The 24,969-nt window shown below is 47.6% G+C and overlaps 7 protein-coding genes across 10 annotated transcripts; 6 read left to right on the top strand and 1 right to left on the bottom strand.

Moving 5' to 3' along the window:
• Positions 1-2,022: 2,022 nt before the first annotated feature.
• LOC26532323 (ATP-binding cassette sub-family A member 3-like) lies at positions 2,023-8,823 on the top strand. 3 transcript variants are annotated; one of them, XM_033380365.1, is made up of 9 exons: positions 2,023-2,042; positions 2,151-2,498; positions 2,567-3,065; positions 3,116-5,801; positions 5,873-6,112; positions 7,307-7,601; positions 7,659-8,294; positions 8,360-8,425; positions 8,477-8,823. In XM_033380365.1, the coding sequence occupies exons 2-9, from the start codon at positions 2,278-2,280 to the stop codon at positions 8,685-8,687; spliced, it is 4,854 nt and encodes a 1,617-aa protein (XP_033236256.1). In that variant the 5' UTR covers positions 2,023-2,042; positions 2,151-2,277; the 3' UTR covers positions 8,688-8,823. The 3 variants fall into 3 exon arrangements, with proteins under 3 accessions (XP_033236256.1, XP_033236254.1, XP_033236250.1); XM_033380363.1 differs by having other exon boundaries at positions 2,027-2,078; XM_033380359.1 differs by lacking the exon at positions 2,023-2,042 and having other exon boundaries at positions 2,065-2,498.
• A 708-nt stretch (positions 8,824-9,531) lies between these two features.
• LOC6896745 (zinc carboxypeptidase) lies at positions 9,532-11,384 on the top strand. 2 transcript variants are annotated; one of them, XM_002136916.3, is made up of 2 exons: positions 9,532-9,649; positions 9,752-11,384. In XM_002136916.3, the coding sequence occupies exon 2, from the start codon at positions 9,820-9,822 to the stop codon at positions 11,122-11,124; it is 1,305 nt and encodes a 434-aa protein (XP_002136952.1). In that variant the 5' UTR covers positions 9,532-9,649; positions 9,752-9,819; the 3' UTR covers positions 11,125-11,384. The 2 variants fall into 2 exon arrangements, with proteins under 2 accessions (XP_002136952.1, XP_015038847.1); XM_015183361.2 differs by having other exon boundaries at positions 9,557-9,649; positions 9,736-11,384.
• A 2,155-nt stretch (positions 11,385-13,539) lies between these two features.
• On the bottom strand, positions 13,540-14,950 carry RpS3 (ribosomal protein S3). Its single transcript, XM_001357662.5, has 2 exons — positions 14,813-14,950; positions 13,540-14,526 (listed from the first exon to the last, which is right to left on the bottom strand). The coding sequence occupies exons 1-2, from the start codon at positions 14,846-14,848 to the stop codon at positions 13,822-13,824; spliced, it is 741 nt and encodes a 246-aa protein (XP_001357699.1). The 5' UTR covers positions 14,849-14,950; the 3' UTR covers positions 13,540-13,821.
• Positions 14,951-15,996: 1,046 nt separating this feature from the next.
• Positions 15,997-18,287, top strand: Nepl17 (Neprilysin-like 17). Its single transcript, XM_033385709.1, has one exon. The coding sequence runs from the start codon at positions 16,141-16,143 to the stop codon at positions 18,208-18,210; it is 2,070 nt and encodes a 689-aa protein (XP_033241600.1). The 5' UTR covers positions 15,997-16,140; the 3' UTR covers positions 18,211-18,287.
• A 417-nt stretch (positions 18,288-18,704) lies between these two features.
• On the top strand, positions 18,705-20,807 carry Nepl18 (Neprilysin-like 18). The gene has a single exon (XM_002136918.3). It carries the CDS (start codon positions 18,735-18,737, stop codon positions 20,772-20,774), a length of 2,040 nt encoding a protein of 679 aa, XP_002136954.3. The 5' UTR covers positions 18,705-18,734; the 3' UTR covers positions 20,775-20,807.
• A 475-nt stretch (positions 20,808-21,282) lies between these two features.
• Positions 21,283-22,768, top strand: Kaz (E3 ubiquitin-protein transferase Katazuke). The gene has a single exon (XM_001357663.4). It carries the CDS (start codon positions 21,382-21,384, stop codon positions 22,561-22,563), a length of 1,182 nt encoding a protein of 393 aa, XP_001357700.3. The 5' UTR covers positions 21,283-21,381; the 3' UTR covers positions 22,564-22,768.
• Positions 22,769-23,078: 310 nt separating this feature from the next.
• Positions 23,079-24,663, top strand: RabX4 (RAS oncogene family member RabX4). The gene is made up of 4 exons (XM_001357664.4): positions 23,079-23,512; positions 23,622-23,914; positions 23,976-24,089; positions 24,148-24,663. Exons 1-4 carry the CDS (start codon positions 23,389-23,391, stop codon positions 24,256-24,258), a joined length of 642 nt encoding a protein of 213 aa, XP_001357701.1. The 5' UTR covers positions 23,079-23,388; the 3' UTR covers positions 24,259-24,663.
• Positions 24,664-24,969: the final 306 nt, after the last annotated feature.

The following is a 24,969-nucleotide window of genomic DNA, read 5'->3' as shown; positions in this document are numbered from 1 at the left end:
GCAAGCAGTGCAATAGTCGCGCAGTGCTTCAATTATTTCCATATGCGCAAGCAGTTCAAATAAATGGCTGACTAATCCCCTAAACGTAAACTAAATGGTAAATTAATCTCTTGATTTAATGAGATTTTCCTTGCAAGTGTGAGATTTAAATTTGAAATCATTCTTGGCCCGACGATTGGACCACACCAACAGCGCATGGCCCCCAGAAAGTGCTGCCAATTAACGCAAACATAGCCAAGCAGTGTGCTGCAGTGGCAATGTTGCAACGATTTCCATATGCGAAAGCAGTGCAAGCAGACCCAAAGTCTTTGGAGATGATTTAGTGGCCGAACCATCTACGGGCAGCCAATGGACACATGTGTATCCATGTATCCATGGGATACACATTTTAATTAATATGTACAAGCATCACCTAATGAAGCGGCTTGCCTGCGGCAGCGGCAGACCACTGCAGACGTGACCAACACGGTTGTCTGGTATTTTTGGTATTTTTACAACACCCCAGCTGCCACAGAAAGGGGCAAAGAGAGAGAGGCTGGCAGAGAGATGGCAGGCATTTCCATAGCAAATGCGAAATGATGGAAAATGGTGCGAATGCGAATGCCTTAAACCGAATGCCACTGCTGCTTACAGCTGGCTTACATTATATGGCCAAAACACCTAAGGTAATGATTTATAGTTTGTGGTAAATTAAGAAATTAAAATGCTTTTATGGACAGTCGTTCGAGCGGTGGGCCATACAGGCAGTCGCCCGTAGGAGAACAGCTTCTGTTTTTTGTTTTGGTTTCCTTCTCTGTGTCCCTAGCAAATTAATTGCCAAAATGTTTGATAAGATTATTTTTCTGCATACGCCGCCACAGCCCCACGCCCACGCCCACGCCACCCACCTGCCACCCCCAGGAGCTAAGCCATGGATTTTCTTAATTAAAATTTTCGGTTGCATGCCACTTGAAAAATTGTATTACTCAAAAGCTAGCAGCAGCAGCAAATTGTTGCCAGATATTAATGTAGCTTTGTAATTGGTTTTTCTCAAGTCCAAGTCACGTTAAGTCAATTAAGAGAAATTCATTTTAGTATAGAAACGGAACGAACAAATGGATGGTTGGATGGGTGGAAGGATGGATGGATGGATGGTAGTAGCAGTTGCACAACAAATTATTGTTGATAGACATAGCGGAAGGCAGTGGTAAATTGAAAGTGAAAACTTCTTGAGAAAGAAACTTATAAACTCTTCAATAAATGGAAACAGAAATAGCTCTAACAACAAATTAATCATAGCGATAGCTTAATCTTCAGAATGGTTCTTGGAAAAAAGCACTACGATTATGTACATCAATATATTAGCTACGAGTGTGCTACATAGCTAGGCTTTTCATATCATAATTCTGGAATTACAGTACATAGTACAAAGACATAGAAAGTACGAGTACAACGCCTCGAAGAAGATCTCCACTGACTCTAGATAGACTCGTATAAAACCTTGAACCACATTACCATTTAAGCTCTATTAGCTGCGCCAAATATTTCAAGCCATTTCACAAGGGGGGTTGGTGGGTTGGTGGGGGGGAAATCGACGTTAATTGGTTCTCGTGTTGGTAGCATAGTATTTCTGTTGCTGCCACAGGCAGACACACGAGGAAACGAAGACGCAACGAGGCACTACTGGACTCATGTTGCGCCATCGCGTTGCGCACTTGTTGCCACCGATTGCTCTGACCAAATGCGGATCCCCCACTCTCTTGCCAGCCATCAGCGAATGCCTAGAACAAGCTCGTTAAACGTTTTCCGATTGCAATTGCGCTATAAATTCTACCAAAAATGTAACTAATGAAGTGTTATGAAAGGTGCTCATAAATCGTTGACATCGATTGTAGTGGGTCTGTCTCGGGGAGAGAAGAAGAGGTGGGAAGATCAGAGGAGCACACACCGAGTGGTGGAGAGGAGACAGACCTGAATAGAATAGATCTGAGCTGAGCTGAGCTGAGCTGAGCTGAAAGCATTGCCGTGCGAACCTTATCAAAGTAATGGAAGACAATATTCAGGTAACATTCGAATTCAATCCATAGCTCAGAATACTCGTATGTACAACAATGTGATCATATGTTAGTATCCGCTACCGTAGCTCTAAATTCTGTTTATTTCTGCCCAAGTTTCAAACAGATTGCGGTTTTGTATGACTGCTCGGAGAATAATTTGTAAATAAAACGGACAAATACGACAAGTACTTAGTGTTTCAGCTGTCCAGTAGTTCCGGTTGGGACTATTTTCAGAGAATATATGGAAAATACGACAAACGAAGAGCCGGAGGTCTTGTCCTTCACAAAGAAGTTTCTATTGATATTGTGGAAGAATCTATGTATGCTCTTTGGACGCAAATGGCAGTTGGCTATTTTAATAATATTTGCTTTTGTAATTCCGCTGGTGTTTGTTTACCTAACATGGCAAACTGAAAAGGATCCCAGCATTGATGAGCATGAGCATAACCAAACACTAATACAGTAAGTCGAACCACTAATTATAACTAAACAAAAATATTATTTACTATTGTATTCAATTGTTGCAACAGATTCGGTGAAGCTATCATATTATACTCGCCGAAGAACGAAATTCTTGAGTCGCTTATTAAAGGAGTATCCTTTCCTGAATATGACGGCAACATTATGATCTATATTGTTGGCTGTGCCGATGCCAAGACCTTGGAGAAAGTGCTTACAACAAATACTCGTTACGAAGTGCTGTGCGGCATAGAGTTTCCCGATGAATGGTCCGATATATCCGAATTGCCGCATAGGTTTCGATTTGCCCTGCGGTTTCCCATTACCAAATACTTCAAGACGAATCGCCTGATATCGCGACACAACAACAAACACGATTACCAGGAAAGTGGGTTTCTACTTATTCAGAGGGAAATCAGCATACAATATCTGCAGAAAAAGAACTCCACCCAAGCAGTGATTCGACCGAAACTCGAACAACTATATACAAATGTTGAACTTAGTCATGGCGATTTTCTTCCTTTATTTGTATTGTGTATCTTTGCAGTCCCGTTCATATTAGATGTTAAGGTAAGACTAAGTAATTCTTTAAGCAGTTCTTTAAGCGTTTCATTTGGCAGGACATTGTCGAGGAAAAAGAGCTTCAGCTGAAGGAAATGTTAAACATCTTTGACGTAAGCAACTCTCTGCAATGGCTGGCCTGGTATGTCAAATCCATGATAATTACAATCGTAATATCGCTGTTCGTTGCGAGTATTTGGACGCTAATCAACATTCGAATAATTTGGCCCTTTCGAAACATGCCCCTTCTCCCTCACACCGGCTGGTCCGTCTTTCTCTTTTATATGCTTGTGTGCGGCCACTCTTTCATATGCTTTGGCTTCCTCGTCAGCTCCTTCTGCTCTCGCAGCATTTGGGCTGGCATCATTGCCCCCCTTCTGCTTATAGCCAGCTGTGTGCCCACAATAATCGCGGACAAAGACACCACGGGGACACTGGCGAGCATCCTGTGCAGCATTTTTGTTTGCTCGGCCATGGGGATGGGCTTGGATCGAATTGTCATATGGGAGGAAGCAGGTCTGGGTTTGCAGTGGAGCAATCTGTTCAAGACGTCATGGCTCAATGACAGCATAAGCGTGGGTGCGATACTGTTAATCATGCTGCTGGTTAGCTTGATCTCGGTCCTCATCTGTCTATACATAGAGCAGGTGAGGCCGGGCGAGTTTGGCACGCCACAGCCGTGGTCTTTCCCGTGCACCAAACGGTTTTGGTGTCCGTCCAAGTACATGCGACGAGTTTTATCCCTCCCGGTCTGTTATCCTGTCCAACGAGGGAACTCCAAGCTCGTGAATGCCAACGCCAAGGGCCAAATATCTGGTGTTCAAATCAAAAGTCTCAGTAAAAGCTTTGGCAAACGACAGGTGGTCACTCGCCTCACATTCGATTTGTTTGAGAACGAGATCATGGTGCTCCTGGGACACAATGGCGCTGGCAAGACGACTACCATACAAATGTTGACGGGGACTATTCAACCCAGCTCCGGCACAGCGATTATCAATGGCTACGACATACAAACCCAACGGCTCCTGGCCCGTCGGTCCTTGAGTATTTGTCCGCAGAAGAGCATATTTTTTGGTGGCTTAAGTGCTGCCAGCCACCTGCGATTCTACAGCCGGCTCAGAGGTCTAAAGGGAGCAGCGGTCAAGCAGGAGGTGGACAAGTACTTGCAGAAGCTTAGCCTACAGGAAAAGGCCAACAGCTCGGCCCGGAGTCTGTCTGGCGGTACCCAGCGTCGGCTTGCGTTGGCCTGCGCCCTGTGCGGCAATGTCAAGGTTGTGTTCTGCGACGAGCCCAGTTCGGGTCTGGATCCCAGCTCGCGGCTCGAACTATGGAAGCTGATGCTGGACGAGAAGCAGGGGCGCACGATTCTGCTCACCACCCATCAAATGGACGAGGGCGAAGTATTGGCTGACCGCATTGCCATCATAAGCGATGGCCGGCTCCGGTGCCTGGGCACATTGGCGTCCCTCAAGAAACAGTACGAAACGAGCTATCTGCTCACCTGCGAGAAGGGCCCACGCTGCGATGTGCCCAGATTGACCCAGCTGATAGCCGAGCACGTCCCCCACACGCGTCCACAGAGTAACATTGGATCCGACGTGTCCTATCGGTTGCCTCACCGCTTTTTGAGATCCTTTGGGTCACTCTTCAACGACTTGGAGCAACAGAAGGAGCAGCTGGATGTTGTGGGATTCGGTCTTAGCTCCGCCAGTCTTGCAGAAATATTTATGTCGCACGGTGCGGAAGATCTTGGGAGTGGCGGTGGGGGTCGCACCAGCGGAGGCGGATTGGATGAGCAGAGGCAGAGACAGGCACAGAGACGTCGTGACAATTGTTGCCTGCGCTGCCTGGGCCAGTGGGAGGCCATGCTTTTGAAGAAGATCCTATACATTTATGATAAGAAATGGATGCTTCTGGTTATCCTGCTGCTGCCTCTAGTCATCTACCTTCTATCTATTATTCGAAGGCAATCGAGCTCCAATATGAAGAGGCTACCGCTAACACTGGCTGATTACAAAAGCGATGACGTCTTAGTATTATTGCAACCGAAATCGGACGCTCGCCCTATGCGGGATATATCCAATGCCTACCAAGAGTTAGCCCAGCAACACTACACCGTCGAAAGAATAAGCCAGAATGTAGGCGACTATATCGGCCCGGGGCAAGAAACGCCCGAAAGGATATACGAAATAAAGCGCAGCCTTATAGCGGCAGTCACCGTCGACCAAGAGATGATCGTCTGGAGTAGAAATGATCCCTTCCTGCATAGTGCTCCACTTTCGCTCAACCTCGCGTTCAACGCCATGGCCAAAGCAGTGGTGGGTCACGAGGCGAGTATAGAGGTTACCAATGCCCCCTACCAAATGGTGGAATATAGAGAGAGGGATACAGATTCGATTATACCACTGACCCTTTCTGTTTCAATATATCTGTCCATTGTCCTGGCGATATTCGCCATCTTGGTGGTGCAGGAGAAGGTAGCGCAGATACGGATGCAGCAACAGATGTCCGGCGTGAACATGGTGACCTACTGGCTGACCCACTACATATCGGACTTGGTTCTCTACTTTGTGTTTTCGCTGGCACTGCTAGTGGCGGTGCACGAGTCGTGCCATCCCTGGGAGATGCTATTGATTTTGATGATCATAGGAGTGGCGGCTCTACCCTTTACCTATATAATAGCATGCCTTTTCAGAAATGCTGGCACCGCTGTGGCCATAGTTACCATCATCAACATTCTGATCGGTAGGATTTTAAAACTTCAGTCTTCAGATGCATTTTAAATTAAGCCCCAAATACGTTTCTCCTTTGCGTAGGTGGGTTGTTTGCCATCTTCATGGTATTGCTGTATTACTCAGTATACAAAACGGTGTTTCGGTGGATGATATACGTATTTTACCTTTACCCTGTGTTTACTGCCACATATGCGGTCGTAAACGGCTTTACAAGGTTTGAGCAGTGCCATGCTGATTCCATCCCAGTTGAAAACTTAGAAAGGCTCAGGATGAATTGTACTCCCGGCTTAACAACTATAAATTACTATTGCAATTGCTTCGGTAAGTATCAAGACACACACTTTGAGCACACTCACATATCACATAGCACATTTACAGTTACATATGGAGAGATCTGTTACCGATCTTATTTTCGAACTTGATTGAAACTTAACTTGTTTAACATATTGACATGTCATAATAATGCATATGCAACTATCTAAAAGAAATCCCAGAAGAATTTCCTAATATCGACGTATCTTTTATTCACCCCAGAAATTTTCGTTCCAAGCAAATATCCTTAACATTAGACTTAAAAAAAAATCAATAATAATTTTTGGGTACATTAAGGGACATCAAAGCACAGCAAATTATTCACATTAAAATATTTTCTTAGGTTTCGCTGAAATTGGCTTTTGTACCGTTGACCGCGACCACACACTTATATTTTTGTCCCCTGCGAATGCCTGAGTTTTTTGCAATTATCTGGAAACCAAATATTTTCCCCAAAATCATCTCTTGGCACCAATTACTGGGCTATTTAAGAGTTTTAAGTTATGCATATTGTGAAATTAAAAATCCGTTTCACAATATTTTGACTATTTTTTCTCTTTAAATTCTTACAAATATGCCGTGCGACAGCATGGAAATGCTCATGTGGGCAGTCGTAAGCCTTGCAAGTGGTAAAAAAGGTCAAAGTTAGAGGGATTTAAAAATCCTATAAAATAGCACTTGATTACCAACATTGATAATGAATGCAAAGGTCGATTTCGGGGAACGGTTCATTTTCGGGATTTGTGAAATAAAGAACAACGTATTTTCGCGGGACTGAAGTATGAGTGGCTTTCGCGTCGATCAATTCAAACTTAGATTTACGCGAAAATTGAGTCAATATATTGATGCGAATTCCGATAAATGTTGTACGCAGAAATGATTTGTAGTTTCTTTTTAAATTTAGTTTAAGCCTCTGTCGCACCTTATATCGCATGCGACGTTTCGCAAGGGACAGAAATATCTTGGCTTGATAAAGGCTTAAAATATACCATTGACCGATATTGAGCAAACTTCTAGGAAAAACTTTTAGCGAGAATAAGTTTTCCTATAGGAGTCAAAAAGTCAAGGAAAACAGGACTGTAAAAATACCGAAATAATACCAAAAATACCGAAATAATAACCAAAAATACCGGAAACTTTAATTTGAATGTGCTCGTTGGACTTTTTGCCGAAAACGGCCTTATGTTAAATTTCTTCTCACAGATATCCTGGATTGGGTGGAGGTGAAGTATCTGCTTGTTTCTGGTATTATCTACTTGCTGATGCTGTTTTTCGCCAATTACATTACCACAGTGTGGTATGGTCTGAAATATATTTTGTTTTGCTTGTGTTTAAAAAAAAAGCCTGCAAGCGACGATGAAGATGTGGTTGCTGCGGCCGAAAGGATAAGTAAAATGTCGACCGAGGATCGCAAGAAACATGCTCTGGTCCTGAAACGTGTCTCGAAAAGATTCTGTTGCGTGTCTGCCGTGAGGGGAATATCCTTCACTGTCAAACCGTGAGTAGTGGACTAAACAGCAGCCATAGTAGTAACTAAACCTCAAATTCACTGCAGGGGCGAGTGCTTTGGTCTGCTGGGTGCCAACGGGGCCGGTAAAACGACTACCTTTAAGATGATTGTAGGCGAGATATCCTCGACGATGGGGAGTATTCATGTCAGAGGCTACAGCCTCAAATGGAGTCCCACAGCTGCGAGGAAACAGATCGGCTACTGCCCCCAGCACGACACGCTCTTCGACTTCTGCACTGGCCGTCAAACACTCAGGATATTCCTTTTGCTGCGCGGCACACCCCGGAATCTCGTCACAGAAGCATCTGAAAAGCTGGCCTCCGACTATGGCTTTTTCAAGCACCTGGACAACAAGGTGAAGGACTACAGTGGCGGCACGAAGCGAAAGTTAAACGCAGCGGTGGCCGGTGAGGGCTCATCGCTCATTTGTCTGGACGAGCCCAGCTCTGGAGTCGATCCAGCGTCCCGGCGGCATGTGTGGAATGTCCTCTCCTCACTGCGTGACAGCGGGAAGGCAGTGTTGCTTAGCTCCCATAGCATGGAGGAGGTGGAGGCCCTCTGCACTCAATTGGCTATTATGGTGGATGGGAAAATTCATTGCCTGGGATCACAGCAGCGCATCAAGAATAAGTTAGCCCAGGTTGTGGTGCTCAAGTTAGTTGTGGAGACGAGTCCGGAAAGGTGAGTAGGAATTTAAAGAGTCTCCAACGGCCGTATAAATTGAACCCTCAAATCCACCCACACAGCATGGCCCACACTCTACAGAAGATAAAGAATCAAATGAATTCGGACTATCCCAATTCATGGCTAGAGTAAGTTGTATTCGGACCAGCCAAACATACCCCTAATGGTGGCTCTTTCAGGGAGGAGTTCGGTGGCAGGCTCACTTACCACATACCCACTGACAAACTGCGATGGTCGAGAGTATTTTTATACATTGAGAAGAATCAGAGCAGCTGGAAGGTCGCGGACTATTCTCTGGCGCAGCCGTCTCTGGAAGATGTATTTCTGGACATTACCAAGAAGAAGTCGAAGAAGAAGTCGAAGAAGAAGAATCAAAGCAGGCAACCGTAGAGTAGTGCCACCATTATGGACTCTCCGAAATCAGACTATCCCAACTGTAACAATGTATAGTGACGACTACTCGATCAATTTACATCAAATATGTATCCCTCTAATGATAGGCGAAGTGATTCGTTTTGTTTTTTGACTCAAACCTTATGACCAAATTGATAGTATACGATATCTATTGTAAGCTAGAGACCTTAGGTAACAACTGGCGAAAAAAAAAATTAATTCTGTTTACTATACAAATGTTGTTAGATATTTTCTGAAGTGGCTAAATGCCCTGTGTAGAGAGATTTGATACATCTCCTTTCTGTGAAAATTTCAGTAACACCGCAACCGAAACAAGGCCTCGGGCGAACTTTTTCCCAATTATACCAAATTCTATCTAATAGTATTTTATGCAATATATTATAAAATATGTATACCTAGGTATACGGGACAAACAGATGGACTGATGCTGATATGGAATACATCTATACTATACAATCTGACACAATCTATGGCGTCCTTCCGGCTGTTTCCTACGTGCTTTTACTCGTAAGTAAAGATTCGGACTAATATAGGAACCGCCGCGCATGAAGAAGAGCGCAATGGAATGGAAGTCAAAGTCAATAAATACCCAAACTTGCATTAAGTTGCAAGTTGGGGTTGTCCTTTATAAACACGAAATCGATCGTTATACAATTTCTTTCGTTATTTGTAATTGTTCGGGGATGATAGACACAATAGAAATACATATGTATGTACGATACATACTCGTACGAAATATAAGCGATCGGTTGGACAGAAGAGAAGAGCTTTACAAAAGCTGAAAAGCTCTTAATCGAAGCTTATCTCAACCAGGGAAGATGTTCTGTGGATGAGACAATAATCTCCATGCTACTCCTCGAACGGTTCACTGAAATTGGGCATATTGGGCAGTAACTTTAATCAATCAATTTCTATCATCAGTCCTTAGCCTTTACAAGGTTCGTACGTATGTATGTCTTCGATTGTAGTCCCATTATACGGTATCTAGAAGAACACTCTGCCTTCACTAATCATTGCTTATCAGTATGTATTCCGCTTAGCATATTCCACTTTCAGTTGTTCGACAAAAGCAAAAGATTAAACTGGATTTGACTGTACGCGAGTGAAGATGTTGTGGATCACTCGGTTGTTGGTGCTGCTACTGTGGCTGGTGCTGACCTTTGGTCAGCTTGGTGTCCCTGCACAGCCCCAATCGCAAGCACAGGCCCGGTACGACCACACGCGCATCTATCAAGTAGAGCTGGCGAGTGCCGATCACGTGCAACTGTTCCAGGCGTTGGAGCTGGCAAGCGATTCGTGCTCGTTCATGGGCCATGCCCGAGTGCCGGGACAGAAACTGACGATCATGGTGACCTCGCACAAGGTGGCCGACTTCGATGACCTGTTACAGAGCTACAACGTGAGCCACCGCATCCTGAACCACAATTTCCAGGCTCTGATCGATGCCAACTACCGCGAGGTGGCACCCGAGGGCACTCCGCCAGATCAGTTCGACTGGAAACGCTACTTCCAACTGGACAGCATCTACGCCTGGCTCGAGTTTCTGGCCCAGCAGCGGCCAGAGGTGGTCACCCTGGTGGATCTGGGGGCTAGCACCCAGGGACTCCCCATCAGAGGTGTGAGGATTGCCTTTGGAGGGGAGAATCTTACCAGCGTCTTTGTGGAGAGCGGGATCCATGCGCGCGAATGGATCGCCCCGGCCACGGCCACGTATTTCATCGAACAGCTTCTGAACTCCAAGGATGCAGCTGTGCAGACGCTGGCCCGCTCCCAGAACTGGGTGATCTTTCCCACAGTGAATCCAGATGGCTATCGCTACACTTTTAAGGGCGATCGCATGTGGCGCAAGAATCGCTCTCTGTTCGGCATATGCCGGGGTGTGGATCTGAACAGAAACTTTCCGTTTCACTGGAACGCGACGGGGGCCAGTGGCGATCCCTGTCGCTACGACTACTCCGGACCGTCGGCGGGCAGCGAGGTGGAGACGCAGCGCATCGTTCAGTTCCTAGAGAATCGCATCCAGTCGGAGCGGATAAGGACCTTCATTTCCCTGCACAGCTATTCCCAGCTGATCATGTTCCCCTATGGCCACACGCCAGAGCGAGTGGAGAACTATCAAGATCTGAAGGAGATCGGACAACTGGCAGCCCAACAGATCAAGAAGCAGAGTGGACGAATCTACAGAAGTGGCAGCATCTACGAGACCATCTATCCCTCTAGCGGCGGATCCAAGGACTGGGTTCATGGTCATCTAAAGGTGCCCATTACCTTCACGTACGAGCTGCGCGGACCACCGGACAGCGAGGATCTGTTCATTTTGTCCGCTGGTGAGATTGAGTCCACGGCCAGCGAAGCCTTTGCCGCACTGCAAACGATCGTGGAGGAGGCTGGCAAACGTGGCTATTACCAGTGAGAGCCACTACAGATCCCACTCCAAGCGTCAGCAGCAGGCAGGCAGCAGCAGCATCGCATCTGATGATGATGATAAATGTCGTCTGGCCTGGCAGTTCACATGAAAAACACATTACGCGCCAGCCAGCGTTTCTTAATGCTAAATAATGATGGCAAAATCATGACACAAAACCTCATAATAATGTTGGTAAATCAAAGCAAATATAGCCAGAGACTCGAACGAGCAGAGCAAAGCCGTATGCCTTATGCCTTATGCCTTATGCCTTATAGAAATACAAAATACTCGTAGTTGCAACTTGCAACTATTACAGTTACAATGCCATTGTTATTGTATTGTTCACTTGCCACGGCCATGGGGTCCCTGGATGGGGCCTATCCATTCAAAGATGGATGCGGCTTGTGGTGCGGCTGAAGGTTAGATCTTCTAGTATGGTATTTATCAAGAACAGGATAAGGCAATAAATGTGTCTATAGAATTGTGTTTGGCGTGGGAAACGCGAACAGTTGATTGTACTTAAAGGGAAGTCCATTCAAGTATCTCATTAGTTTGTTTAGTTCTTTCAAATAAGTTGGATAAAGACTGCTTAAGATGATGAGTGCGAGAGATATACATATGTACATATGTAATTCTAAGCATTCTATTGACAGATAGTTAAAATAATGATTAATATATTTGATGGGAGTGTTTATACCTTAAAGACAAATCTGTTTTCAAAGATATTGTTCAAATTCAAAGAATTCATTGAGTCTACTTCGAGGGAATTTCTTGAAAAAAGAAAAGATAATACGAGGACATCTTATGATGCCATGTGTAAAGCAAAAGTAGCAGGAAGGACAAGTATTTTGACACAGACTTAATCCAGGCTGTGATCTGGATATTTCCTGGAAGTTTGAATCAGCCTGAGCTTTGATAGTCTTTGATCCCATGTCCTTTATTCGTAGAGTATCTTTCGGTTAGCAAAAAAGTGTATTAATAGTGCGTCCTAGCTGCAAGAGATTTTCCTGCACCAGAACTCTGGCAGCTGACAGGCAAGTTATGAACCTGTGCAGCCCCGCGACAGACAATATGCATGTTGCACACACACACACACACTGAGAGACAACTGCAACATGCGACTAGTAACACGTTACTGGTGCTGCCGACATAGCAGACTTGTTGACGGCAATTGTCGGGGCCTTTTTTTGTATTCTTTTTCGTTTCTGCTTTTTGTTGTAGTGGCTTATGCCATTATAATATATAGTTAGTCTTATTGCTGTCTGTCTTTATGGAGAGGAGAGCTATGGCAGCCACACACATGTCAGACATTGGCCGGTTAATAATGTTGCTCCCGCCGCCGTGGCTGAGGCCGCGGAGATGACGATGCCTGCCGCAATGTTCGGCGGAGATAGATATTGATGTTGGCCATAATCACGATCTAATTTATTTACAAATTTGTGTTGAAATCATACGTTCAAAGTCGTGTTTAAAAAGGTTCTGGCATGATTTATGGGAGCGTTGAAATCCACCAGCAACAAAAACCAGCAACAAAAACCAGCAACAATGGAAATTCCATAGCAGCACACAAATTTCTCACAGTCCCGTGGATTGTTTTGGAAAATTTGCTTCTTCTGCCTTGATGTGGACCCTAATTGATTGGCCAAGTGGCAGTGGTGGAAGAGCAGCCGCAGAGAGAGTGCAGGAGGGGTGCTTGTAATAGTGCTGGAAACCAGGAACCAACCGCTTTTGAGTTAGCTAATTTAGATTTATTGCGCAAATCGCAACTTGATGCGTGATGCCGCCAAGACATGGCCCACAGTCGCCTCTCCCTAGTCTTCCTTCGCCAGCAACAGTAACAGTAACAGCAACAGCACCAGCTACTCCTCCGCGTCCTCCTCCTCCTCCGCTATAATCCGGGTGTTGCATGTGGCCATTTGTCATCGGGCGAGGATCGTGTGCTGCAGCTGCGATTTCAGTTTGTTTCAAACGGGCACGATGTAAAAGCCCCCAACATGAATCTCTTTCTCTCGCGCTCTCGCTATAATCTCGGAAATGTTGATAAATTGAACGATTGTTGATTTTCACGCTGCCGCTGCCATTGCCCTGGTCCCTGTGCCTTTGGGGCCGGGCTGTGTCACAGTGCCATAGTGCTTGGAAATAAACATATCAACATGATAAATAAGAGGTCCATAAGCGAGCCAGGTTATCAGCGGACAGCGGACAAGCGGACAGTGGGACACCGGACACAGAGTCCCGGCTACACGCTAACCGAAGGACAACCTCATAAATCAGGCAGGCTCTTTCTCGAAAAAATGAACAAAATGTGAGCAGTTTTAATCGCTGATTTCCGCTTCATAAGAAATGGAAATAAAGACAGACAGCGAGAAACGCAAGTAATTTAACAACAAAAAACTCGACAAAAATAAAGAGAATTACAAATAAAGGTATATTCAAAACTGGTTTACTGGCAAAAGAGACACGCAAAGGCACACACTCGAGACTTTGGACAGTCGAAACTTTTTGGGGCAACCCTCGCTTTCTACACTGCACTGCACAAAAAGGAGACTCGATCCGGCGGCTGCTTCTTCTCGGTTAAAGTTAAATTATCTTCTGATGGTTTATTGAATTTATAGGGCTTTGTGTGTTTCTAGTTTGTTTTGTTTGTTGTATTTACGGGGCGACTCGGATTAGTCGCTCATTTGATGAACAGTAAAACTAAGTTTACAAAACTTTCGCCTCGGACAGATCGTCCAGGGGCTTGCTGGGTGGCGGGATCTTGTACTCCGTCTCGGGGGTCTCGTAGATCTTCTCCTCCTTGGGCTCCACCACAGACACGTTGTCGGGCAGTGGCTTCTTGGGGCCAATCTTGTTCTTGGGATCATAGGGCAACATGATCTTGACCTTGATGCCGAGCACTCCCTGGCGCAGCAGCACGTGACGTGTGGCGGTCTCCACGTAGTCGTTGCACGGATCACCAGAGTGGATCATCAGGCCATCGACGAACTTCATCGACTTTGCACGTTGACCACGCAGCTTGCCGGACACGACAACCTCACAGCCCTTGGCTCCCGACTCCATGATGAAACGCAGCACACCGTAGCAGGCGCGACGGACGGCCAGTCCTCCGGTCAGCTTGTAACGCAGCGACTCAGCCTGGGCGATGGCGCACAGACCACGGGTGGCGACCTTCTCGGCGTACAGCTCGATGCGGCCGGTCTCGAAGTTGAAACGCTTCTGGACCATAGCGGTCAGCTCGCGGATGCGGCGTCCCTTCTCGCCCAACACCTGCTGGGTCTTGGTGGCCATGATGATGATCTCAGTGCGGGAAGGGGTCACACGCACCTCCACACCGGAGTAACCATCCTCGGCGAGCTCGCGAGTCAGGAACTCGTTCAGCTCAGCCTTGAAGATACCGTCGGAGACGAACTAAAATGATGTAAACACCAATTATTAGCAATGATTCTACACCATAATCCACTGCAGCCGCTCCCTGCTCTAACTGTTGTTGTTCTTCAATTGACACGGGAGGCGCTCCACGCTGCCTCCAACAAATTGTAGACGCCAGGCCAGCCAGCGGTTTGAGGTTATCTACGAATGCACTTCACTTTCCGACGTTCGGCGCAGATTTTTCACACAACTTTACGAAAACATCATACAGCCGGGCGCGTTGCACTTTCCTCTGCATTTTCCAATGCGATTTGCGCTAAATTACCTTGCGTTTCTTCGAAATTGGGAGGCTGGCATTCATTTTGACAACTCGCACGGAAACGTGGTAAGCAGAAAAGAAAGAAGAGCAGGATTTATCGTTAAATTATCGACCCTCAGAAATATACCAAAATATACCGTCTCATTTTCAAAATATACCGCAAATATTCCGATGAATAAACGACCTTAGCCCACTGAGGCCTCCTCTATTTAAACAGCTCAACAACTTGCGGTAAATGGTTACTGATTGTAATTTCTTCTAGTAGATCCATGCAATCTTTCCTCTGAACTCAACAAGCACCCAGGATATCTTTCACCTGAACTGCGCTAAAATGATTCAATTTGCGTTGTTTTCGGTGGAATATTGATATACCACCTTGGCATACAATGGGTTAATCGGTCTCCGCCAAGGATTGGAGACCATATTATTATATTATTATTATTATTATTACTACTACCATTCTAATCGGATTGATAAATAAATTTTCTACGAGATATGCTAGCTTTAACTACTCACTTTTATTACATTTTTTCTGAATAGCATAGAATATAATCAGTAAGCCAGTAATCATTCCTATTGATCAATTTTGATATTCTGTTGAATAATGTTGGCTAATTAAGACTCTCAGCTCTGCCCACATGGTTTTGATTACATTTACCTACGAGAACTTTGGAATTTTACGTTTAAAAACTGGCAGTGGATTGTCTGAGGTAATTTTGGTATTTTTCTATATTAGCCTTTTATTGAAATACTGAAATATCGAGAAAACTGAAGAAATATACCATTATAATGCAATATACCATAAATAAACCTTCATCTCAAATTCAATGTCAATATATACCGAAAAGTATATAAAACGGTTTCTTTCAGATCAAATTTTGGACCCTATTTTGTATAAACAATTAATTATTTCAATTATATGTCATTAAAATATCGGGGTGCGACAGTCTCCGTCTCAGTTTCTAAAGCAACACAAAAAATATCCTCGATGGACCGCGATTTATCAAGATTTTACCTGCAGAAAATATTTGGCGGTCATCCATTTCATTTTTGCCCACATTTGTATGCTTTTGAATTTAATGCCGGGCTATAATATTGTTGAGAAATTAGACGCTAAGTTTAGTCTTCCCAAAAAAAGGCACAGAAAGGTCAGAATAAAGCGCATGGAAATAGGCAGAGGCGAACCAGTGGCAAGGCACCTGCAAAGAAATAGCGTAAGACAGATAGTGTGATGAGAGAAAGAGAGACGCCATCAACCGATAAGCCCCAGCCAATTCCCAGCCAAAATTTTGAGATCAGTCGAGAAACAAATCTCGTGCAACACACAACCTAACATGGGAGCCATTCCTCAAGCTCTCTTCTGCCTAATCTTTATCGCCCTGGGGCGCTTGGATGTCCAGGGGGGCGTTTATAAGGAGCTAACGACACCCCTGGGCCATGAGATCATGCGGCACGCCAAGTCAGCGGATATGCGCTCCTTCATTGACCCGAGTGTGAGTCCCTGCGATGACTTCTATGGCTATGCCTGCGGGAAGTATCCCTCCATAAATGCAGCCTCTCGGGAGACGGACAAAAGCATCGGGCAGGCACTCCGTGCTGGCTATCTGCGGCGAGTGCGACAGCTGCTGAACGAGCCCAAGATGAGCACGGACCGGCCCATGGAGACGCGGGTGAAGTACTTCTACGAGTCGTGCCTGAACACAACGGCACTGAGGATGAACCAGCGCAGCCACCTGCTCCACATTCTGAGGGAATTTGGAGGCATGCCGGCCGTGGAGGGCAGCACCTGGGACGAGTCCAAGTTCGATGCCATTGATATGATGGCCACGCTGCTGCGACGCTACGGGAAGATCACGTTCATAGGCGTGAGTGTCGGCCCCGATATTGCCAACAGCCAGATCAATCGCTTGTCCCTGGGCCAAAGGGATGACCTGGTGGTCATCAAAGATGAGGAATCAATGAAACTGGTCAAGAAGGTGCGCCTAAAGTGGAGGCTGCAGCAGCTACTTGGTGTCTCGCCAGAGCGTGCCCAGAAGACGGCCATTGAGATCGGCACCCTGGACTCGGAGCTGGGGCGCAGTGGCATCGACCGGAAGATGGTTGGAGATCCGCGATTGAGACAACGCCTGACAGTGATCAGCAGCCTGACGGAGACCTACGGACCGTCCCTGAACTTCACCAGATTTGTGAGCACCTGGCTGGACCATGACTACCAGCTGCCCGTCTACGAGTACGTGCCCGGCTACCTGTGGCAGTTGAACAAGATTCTGTCGAGCACACCCAAACGCGTTCTGGCGAACTATATGCTCTCGAGCCTGGTAGAGGACTTTGTGGTGGAATTGGAGTCCGAGAAGCAACAGCAGCAGCAGGAGGACTACTGTGCGGTACGGACCACAGATCTATTTCCTGCTGTGGTGGATCACATGGTCTATCACTCCCTGGAGCAGCAGAGTCCCCACATTCCCGTCATCCTGCGGCAGCTATTTCAGGAGCTGAAGGACACCTTTGAGGCGATGCTGAATGGCCCTGATCTGGAGTGGCTCGATGAGCAGACGCGCAATGGGATGGTTGAAAAACTCAAGCTCATGTCCTTCCAGATATCTGGCGAGGAATCTGTGGACTTCGAGGAGCACTACGGCTCCTTGATCATCAGCTCGGCCGACTACTATGGCAACATTGAGCGTCTGTTGGAGGTGCGCGCCCTCAACCTTCGCGAGGATCTGCAGAGGCCGCAGTCGAAGCCCATCTTCTACGACGACACGATCGATTCGCCCTGCTATGTCAGGGAGGCCAATATGGTGGTCTTTCCGGCCAGTCATATGCAGCATCGCTACTTCTGGGACGATGTCTACCCAGCGGCCCTCAAATACGGCACTCTGGGCTTTGACCTCGCCCACGAGATAGCGCACGCCTTCGACGACTCGAACCTGTTGTTCGATGGAAAGGGAAATCTACGCGACTCGTGGTCCAGCGATGCCAAGACGAGCTTCAAGCTGCTCAAACAGTGTCTGGTGGATCAGTTTAGCGAGCTGCGCTTTGGCAACCAAAAACTACCAAGGAGGGAGACGCAGGGCGAGAACATTGCCGACAATGTGGGCATCCGCATCGCCTTGGCCGCCTACCAAAAGTGGCTGCTGGATCACTCCAAGACTGTGGATGCGGGAACGGAAGCCCTGCCCCATATGCCGCAGACCCCGCTGCAGGTCTTCTTCCTGAGCCTAACTCAGACCATGTGTTCAGATGTGCTGCCCGAGAGGCGCCATGCCCATGTCATGACCAGTGTCCATGCACCGTCAGAGGCGCGTGTGCGCGCCATGATGGGCAACACCCGATCCTTTGCCGAGGCCTTTCAGTGCGGGAACACCACCAGAATGAATCCCCCCCTCAGGTGCAAGGTGTACTGATTTCATGATTTAGTTCCTAATAGTTCCTATATACGAAGGTATACTCATTAAACAAGTAGTTCCGCTTCCGAACAGCGTGTGCATGTCATTCTCATCTGAATCATAGCGGCAGATACGAGTTACGAGCAGTCTCTGCCGAAGCTCTGGCTCACCCAGATCCCGATTATGTCCAGCTTGAGCAGTGTATAGTAGAGTAGACAATGGCCAGTATATAGATGATGACATCCATCAAAAGAAAATAGATTTCGAAGTTACAAATATAGTAGAAGGGTGGCCTCTGCTAATATACTTCCTAGGTCAAGTTGCACACTGAGAAGATTCGAATTATAAGACTCGTATAAGAGCTACTAATCTGTAGGAGCTGCTGGAGCGATAAGAGATTGACCTACCCCAGAGCTCTGGGGCTGGCTCTGCTCTGAACATCTGTATACACAAATCTCTCGCTGATAAGCGGCTGGCTGTGGCCCTCGACGAATCAGCGATTGAAATACCATTTGAAAATCAGTTGAGCCAAGCGAGAGATCATGTTGAGACGGGTTTTGTTGCCACTCTGGGGTAGCCTCATGGTGGTGTCTGCTGCGCTGGCACTGCCAGCGGATGACCTGACCTCGGACTATGCCAAGAGCATCATCCGCCAGTCGAAGGTGGCCGACATCAAGGCGATGCTGAAACCAGATATAGCGCCCTGCGACGACTTCTATAGCCATGCGTGCGGCAATTGGCACCGTCAGAATCCAGCCCAGCTGCTGAACGACATCACCACCGACACGTTCAAGCTGATCTCCAAGGGATTCGATCGTCGGCTGCAGAGCCTGCTGCGCTCGAACGAGCTGAAGACGGAGCTGGAGCAGAAGCTGCAGCGATTCTATCTCTCCTGCGGCCTGGTGCATCGCGACGATGTCCACTACAAGCTGGCGCTGGAGAACGTCTACCGGGAGTACGGCGAGATTCCAGCCCTGGCTGGCGACCGCTGGAACGCCTCGAACTTCACCTGGTGGCAGACTGTGGGACAGATCCAGCACAAGTACGGCCGCCAGATCATCCTGGCCGTGGACATAATGCGCGACATCCAGAACAAGACGGTGAGCCGCGTGTATCTCGGTCCGCCCGATTACGAGAAGCTCTCCAGCTCGGGCATCCTCAACCTGCTGGAGGAGGCCAGCTCCTCCAAGGATCTGCAGCGGTACTTTGGCCTCAGTGCCCACCATGCCAAGCAGACCGCCGAACAGCTCCATGCGCTGGAGACCCGTTTGATGTCGAGCGACTCCAGTTCCAGCTCGGAGTCCATCGAGGATAATCTCTCCCTGTACACGCTGGCCGAACTGGAGGAGAAGTATGGCGACCATATGAACTTCACCGAGTTCTTTGCCCTCGTCCTGGGACCGGATAATGTGCCGGAAACGCTGTACATCTACGATGAGCCGTATCTGGACAATGCCCTGAGCATCGTCAAGTCCACGCCACCCTCCCTGCTGGCGACGTATGTGCTGTGGCAGCTGATGCAGGATTACCTGGTGGATGCCACGCCCAGTACTCTACCCAAGTGGTGCGTTGAGAAGACCAAGAAGTACTTTGGCAAGCTCACAGACCACGCGGTTTATGCCCGCTACCGCAGCGCCGAGGGCGAGGCGGAGGTGCACAGCGTGTGGGACCAGATCCGGAGCGTATTCCGGCAGCAGTTGGCGGGGGACAAGCACGATTGGATCACCAATGCCACGCGCCAGCTGGCCATCGAGAAGCTGGACAGCATGCAGCTGCACATAAACTCCTATGACAGCGAGGACTTCGAGGAGCTGTACGGAGCGGTGGCCATCGATCGCCTCAACTACGTGGCCAATGTGCAGCAGCTGAACATAGCCCAGGCCAAGCGCAGCACGGAAAGAATTAAGCAGGCGCCCAGCACGCTGGAGGACACCGATCTGCTGAGCTTCACGCCCGCCTACAACATCCTGGAGAACAACATCACCATTCCGGTGGCGCTGTTGCAGCCGCGCTACTTCTGGGGCGACCAATATCCGCAGGCCCTGAAGTATGCCACGCTGGGCTACCTGCTAGCCCACGAGATGATCCATGGCTTCGATGTTGAGGGCCGCAACTACGATGCTGGCGGCAATCTAGCGCCCTGGTGGGACCTCAAGTCTCGCTACGAGTTCGAAGAGCGGCGGAAGTGCTTCCAGGCCCAGTACCATGCCTACAAATACGGCGGATTTAAACTGCCGGAGAGCACGCAGCAGTCGGAGAACATAGCGGACAATGCCGGAGTGAAACTCGCCTATGCCGCCTACGAGCGATGGCTGGGGCAGCAGTCGGAGGAGAAGCGACAGCAGGAAACCATGGAGGGGCTGGACCTGAACAATCGCCAGCTGTTCTTCGTGGGCTTTGCCCAGCTGTGGTGCGATGATGTCCAGACGCTGTTCAAGAAGACCGTGGCTCAGACAGACAGCCATGCACCTGGCATGTATCGAGTGATTGGCTCGCTATCCAATTTCCAGGAGTTCTCGTGGGTCTTCAACTGCTCTCAGTCGGCGCCCATGGATCCGGAGTACAAGTGTTCCATCTACTAAGAAGTTAAATTTTTTAATCTGTTATATGATATATATATGATATATGAAATATATTTCATTCAGACAATGTTCCATTCGAATTCCATTCGGGCTCCTAACTAATCCAAGGAGATGCCGTACAGCTGGTGCTTCTAGAAGGTGGTCCTCGGTCTGCAAAAGTGCCGCCGTAAGGCTCCAAGGTTGAAATGTACCCCAACCACCCTCAGGGCTCCAACGGGCACAATCCAACTGATCCAACAGAATGGCTGGGAAACAAGAGCAGCGTCCACGTGGACACGCCTCCGAGCTAACTTCGGTACGACTAATGATAACCGCGGACTGGCTCCCAAAGGCTCCAGTTAGTCCTAGGATTCCATGATGAAACGGGTCCTGAACGGGGGTATCCATTTGATTTTACATGGACATGGAGTAAAAGGTCGCCAAAAAGAGTTGCCACACTGGCTAAAAATGTAAAATTTGCAACAAAAAGACGCTAGGCGGCGCGGCAGATATGAGCAGGTCTGGCAACCATGTGGCACCACAAAAGCAAAACAAAGTAAAGTCAAAGGCAAACGCAATTGCGTCTCAATTGAAAATAATCCATTTTCTGCGGAACAACAAAAGGAAAATGTCGGAAATCAAGGCGTTGGAGCACGCCACTCTGAAAGTGCCATACGAGATACTGAACAAGCGCTTCCGCTCGGCACAGAAGATAATCGACCGTGAGGTGGACCAGGTGATGAACGTATCGCGGCAGGTGGACAAGGCCTTGGACGCCGATCCGCCCATACTGGCGGATGTGACCAAGCTGATGGGAAATGTGGCCCAGAAGCTGCAGGTGCTCAAGCGCAAGGCCGAGGAGAGCATCAACGACGAGCTGAGCGTCACACAAATATGCAAACGCAAGCTGGAGCATCTCAAGGGTATCATGCCACCGAACACGGGCACTGGCGAGCTGTGGCAAGGCTCTGTTGACCAGTGGAAGCGCATACGCCTGGACCGCCTGGTCATCGAGCATCTGTTGCGCATGGGCTACTATGAGACGGCCGAGGAACTGGCCGCCCGCTCCGATGTGCGCCATCTGACCAATCTGGACATATTCCAGAACTCGCGCGAGGTCGAGGATGACCTGGCCAACCACAGCACCACCAAATGCGTGCTCTGGTGCATCGACAACAAATCGAAGCTGCGCAAAATCAACTCGACCATAGATTTCAGCCTGCGGGTGCAGGAGTTCATTGAGCTGGTGCGTCACAACCAGCGCTTCGAGGCGGTGAAGCACTCGCGCCGCTACTTTCCCGCCTACGAGAAGACCCAGTTGAACGAGATCTGCCATGTGATGTCACTCCTGGCCTATCCGGCCGACACCGAGATGGAGCACTACAAGAAGTACATGGACCCGAAGCGCTGGCAGAAGCTGGTGCTGGACTTTCGCCACGAGAACTACCGGCTGTTCCAGCTGTCCAGCACTTCCGTGTTTTCGGCAGCAGTCCAGGCTGGCCTCTCCGCATTGAAGACGCCCCATTGCTACACCCAGACCTGCCGCAATCTCAATTGCCCCGTCTGCCAGGATGATCTCAATCGCATCGCCCTCAAGTTGCCATACTCGCACTGCGTTCAGAGCCGCCTCATCTGCCGGGTGACGGGCCTGCCCCTGAACGAGCACAATCAGCCGATGATGTTGCCCAATGGCCAGATCTTTGGCCAGATGGCCTTGACCGACATAACCAAAGACGATGGCACTGTCACCTGTCCAGTGACCAATACCAAGTTTTCGAATCCCAAAATCGAGAAGGTCTTTGTGATGTAAGTCCCGATGACAGGTGGACTCTACCGTAAACCTAAACATAAAGCTAAACCTAAACCCTCATCATTAAGTTAAGCAATGAATGACTCTATTTTTGAATATGTAACTCCCATATCTATGATTATTATGTACTGTACACCTATATATGGTATTAAGAAGTAACGCAAATGCAGCGCCCCCCTCGCCGCGAACTGCGCATTTGAATTTCGATTTCGATTGATGTCAATCGCTGCTGCGACGGCTGCCTGCTGCTGCGCCGTCGCGGGCGTATTGATTTCCTCCGCGGCGCAGCGCATCAGTCGGCCGAGGCTGAATCACACGCGAACAACGTTATTTGATTCCTCAAAGTGGAAAAATTATGCATACATCTATATATATATATAATAAACGTAAAATAAATCAAATACAAATTAAATTACACGATAAATAAGAGAGGCAAAAGAGCGGTGCAGTTGTCAATTACATATTGCATTTCGATTGTTTCGCGCGAACTGTTCTCTTTCTCTCCGTGGCGTGCCTCTCTCTCTCACTCTCTGACAAGTTCAGCTGAGCGCAGGAGGAAACTGTAAAATTTACAGTAAATATCCATGACGCCGTTGCAGTTGTAGGCGAAACAGCTGCGTTTAGCAAACAAACAGATACATAAACCCCCCCCGCCCGGAGAGCCAAAACACCACCACTACTTCCACCACCTCTACGAAAACCCCACCACCGCCAACAAAAACAACTACAGAAGCAGGGCGCACATCTGTAACTGAAGGAAAACCTACCCAATAAATAGTAGTAGTATTAAATATTGCCGCCAACAAAATTGTTTATACTGGCAGCATGGCACTGGACTTTGTGGCCACATATAAGATATTGGTGCTAGGAGACTCGAATGTAGGCAAGACCTGCATTGTGCACAGATACTGCGATGAGAAGTACTACGACACATACATCTCCACCATTGGTGAGTGCATCTGCAACTGCATCTGCATCTGCATCCCCCTCGGCGTATATGTTACATCTTTTATCTGTTTCATCTCCTCCCACCCGTCCGCCCACCGCTCTATTTTCAGGCATAGACTTTAAGCAGAAACTGATTAATCTCGATGGGGTGCCCATAAAACTGCAAATCTGGGACACGGCCGGGCAGGAGCGTTTCCGTACATTGACGACGGCGTACTATCGGGGCGCCATGGGCATACTACTCATGTACGATGTCACCAATCTGGAGAGCTACAACAATTTGTCCTACTGGTTGCGCAACATCCAGGAGAATGCCTCGCCCGATGTGGTAAAGGTGCTGGCGGGCAACAAATGCGAATGCTCCACCACACAAAGGATGGTCGACAAGGACAGGGGCGAAAAGGTGGGTGCCACTTGAGGATATTATTGCGATACATTAACACATACATACATATATCCAACAGATTGCCGAGAACTTTGACATGCCCTTCTTTGAGGTCTCGTGCAAATCGAACATCAACATTGAGGATGCGTTTCTGTCGCTGGCCCGCAAAATACGTGAGCAACGAGAGCGAAGGGTACGCATTAAAGTGCATTTATCTGTGGAGATTTATTTGACAAATTTCGTATCTATAGGGCGACAATTTTGACAACGAGGAGAACAAAGACAAGAAATCCCCTGGATCGAATGGCCTCGGCACCTTCAGCCTCGGCAGTCTATCCGGCGAGAATCGCTGCACCTGCTAGATGATAGATGATATACGAGATGCGATTGCAACCGCAAACCGAATACCGAAAACCGAAAACCTGAGAAAAAAGTTGTCCAAAGCTGTTGAAGCTGCATTGTAGCCGAAGTACGTGCATACCCAATGCCAAGAAATTACAAGAAACCAAAGCGCGAGATGAACATTTTAAATGCAAACAATAGGGCCGATGGGAGGCAGAGGATGCCTGTGCCAGATTACATTCGATATATGTATGGATCATACAGATTGTGCATTTTAAGGGTACAGATAGTATAGTCCAAAAACCTAGCATAAATATTTTAGCATATTCCTGCAACTACCATAACTCGGTCGATTAAACATGCATATTGTCTCGATTCCAATAATTATAATCTAATGCTAAAAATACATTTATACTCGTAAGAAACGAAACACTTCTTCTTGCTGCCGATCCATTGATTGTTTCATTCCCTTTTTGTAGGTCAATTTGTCCATGGAAAATCCATTACAGAATAGGCAAATCTTTAATGATTATTCCGTATGCTAATGGATTGACTTTCCAAACATTTTCTGTGCAAGTACTGGAATAATTCCTAGATTAAGGGCTGATTAATGGTCGTTTTGGATGGTTTATTGCAAGTATTCCTTGGCTCTGAGATATATATCTTTTCATTCCACTTAACGTCGATCAATCAGATTAGTATTCGTGCAAATATTGCCTCCATGTGCCCCT

This window comes from Drosophila pseudoobscura, chromosome 2, assembly GCF_009870125.1.
Source record: "Drosophila pseudoobscura strain MV-25-SWS-2005 chromosome 2, UCI_Dpse_MV25, whole genome shotgun sequence".
Classification (NCBI taxonomy): Eukaryota; Metazoa; Arthropoda; class Insecta; order Diptera; family Drosophilidae; genus Drosophila; species Drosophila pseudoobscura.
Note: the sequence above shows the minus strand (reverse complement) of the source record. Positions and strands in the feature narration are given on the sequence as shown.

Excerpts from the sequence above, each read along its gene's own strand:
- Nepl17 (XM_033385709.1), top strand. The coding sequence starts at position 16,141 with ATGGGAGCCATTCCTCAAGCTCTCTTCTGCCTAATCTTTATCGCCCTG.
- Nepl18 (XM_002136918.3), top strand. The coding sequence starts at position 18,735 with ATGTTGAGACGGGTTTTGTTGCCACTCTGGGGTAGCCTCATGGTGGTG.
- LOC6896745 (XM_002136916.3), top strand. The coding sequence starts at position 9,820 with ATGTTGTGGATCACTCGGTTGTTGGTGCTGCTACTGTGGCTGGTGCTG.
- RpS3 (XM_001357662.5), bottom strand. The coding sequence starts at position 14,848 with ATGAATGCCAGCCTCCCAATTTCGAAGAAACGCAAG. Across the intron at positions 14,527-14,812 it reads CAATTTCGAAGAAACGCAAG|TTCGTCTCCGACGGTATCTT; the intron begins GTAATTTAGCGC and ends ACATCATTTTAG.
- Kaz (XM_001357663.4), top strand. The coding sequence starts at position 21,382 with ATGTCGGAAATCAAGGCGTTGGAGCACGCCACTCTGAAAGTGCCATAC.
- RabX4 (XM_001357664.4), top strand. The coding sequence starts at position 23,389 with ATGGCACTGGACTTTGTGGCCACATATAAGATATTGGTGCTAGGAGAC. Across the intron at positions 23,513-23,621 it reads CACATACATCTCCACCATTG|GCATAGACTTTAAGCAGAAA; the intron begins GTGAGTGCATCT and ends CTCTATTTTCAG. Across the intron at positions 24,090-24,147 it reads GTGAGCAACGAGAGCGAAGG|GGCGACAATTTTGACAACGA; the intron begins GTACGCATTAAA and ends TCGTATCTATAG.
- LOC26532323 (XM_033380365.1), top strand. The coding sequence starts at position 2,278 with ATGGAAAATACGACAAACGAAGAGCCGGAGGTCTTGTCCTTCACAAAG. Across the intron at positions 2,499-2,566 it reads CATAACCAAACACTAATACA|ATTCGGTGAAGCTATCATAT; the intron begins GTAAGTCGAACC and ends TTGTTGCAACAG. Across the intron at positions 7,602-7,658 it reads ATATCCTTCACTGTCAAACC|GGGCGAGTGCTTTGGTCTGC; the intron begins GTGAGTAGTGGA and ends AATTCACTGCAG.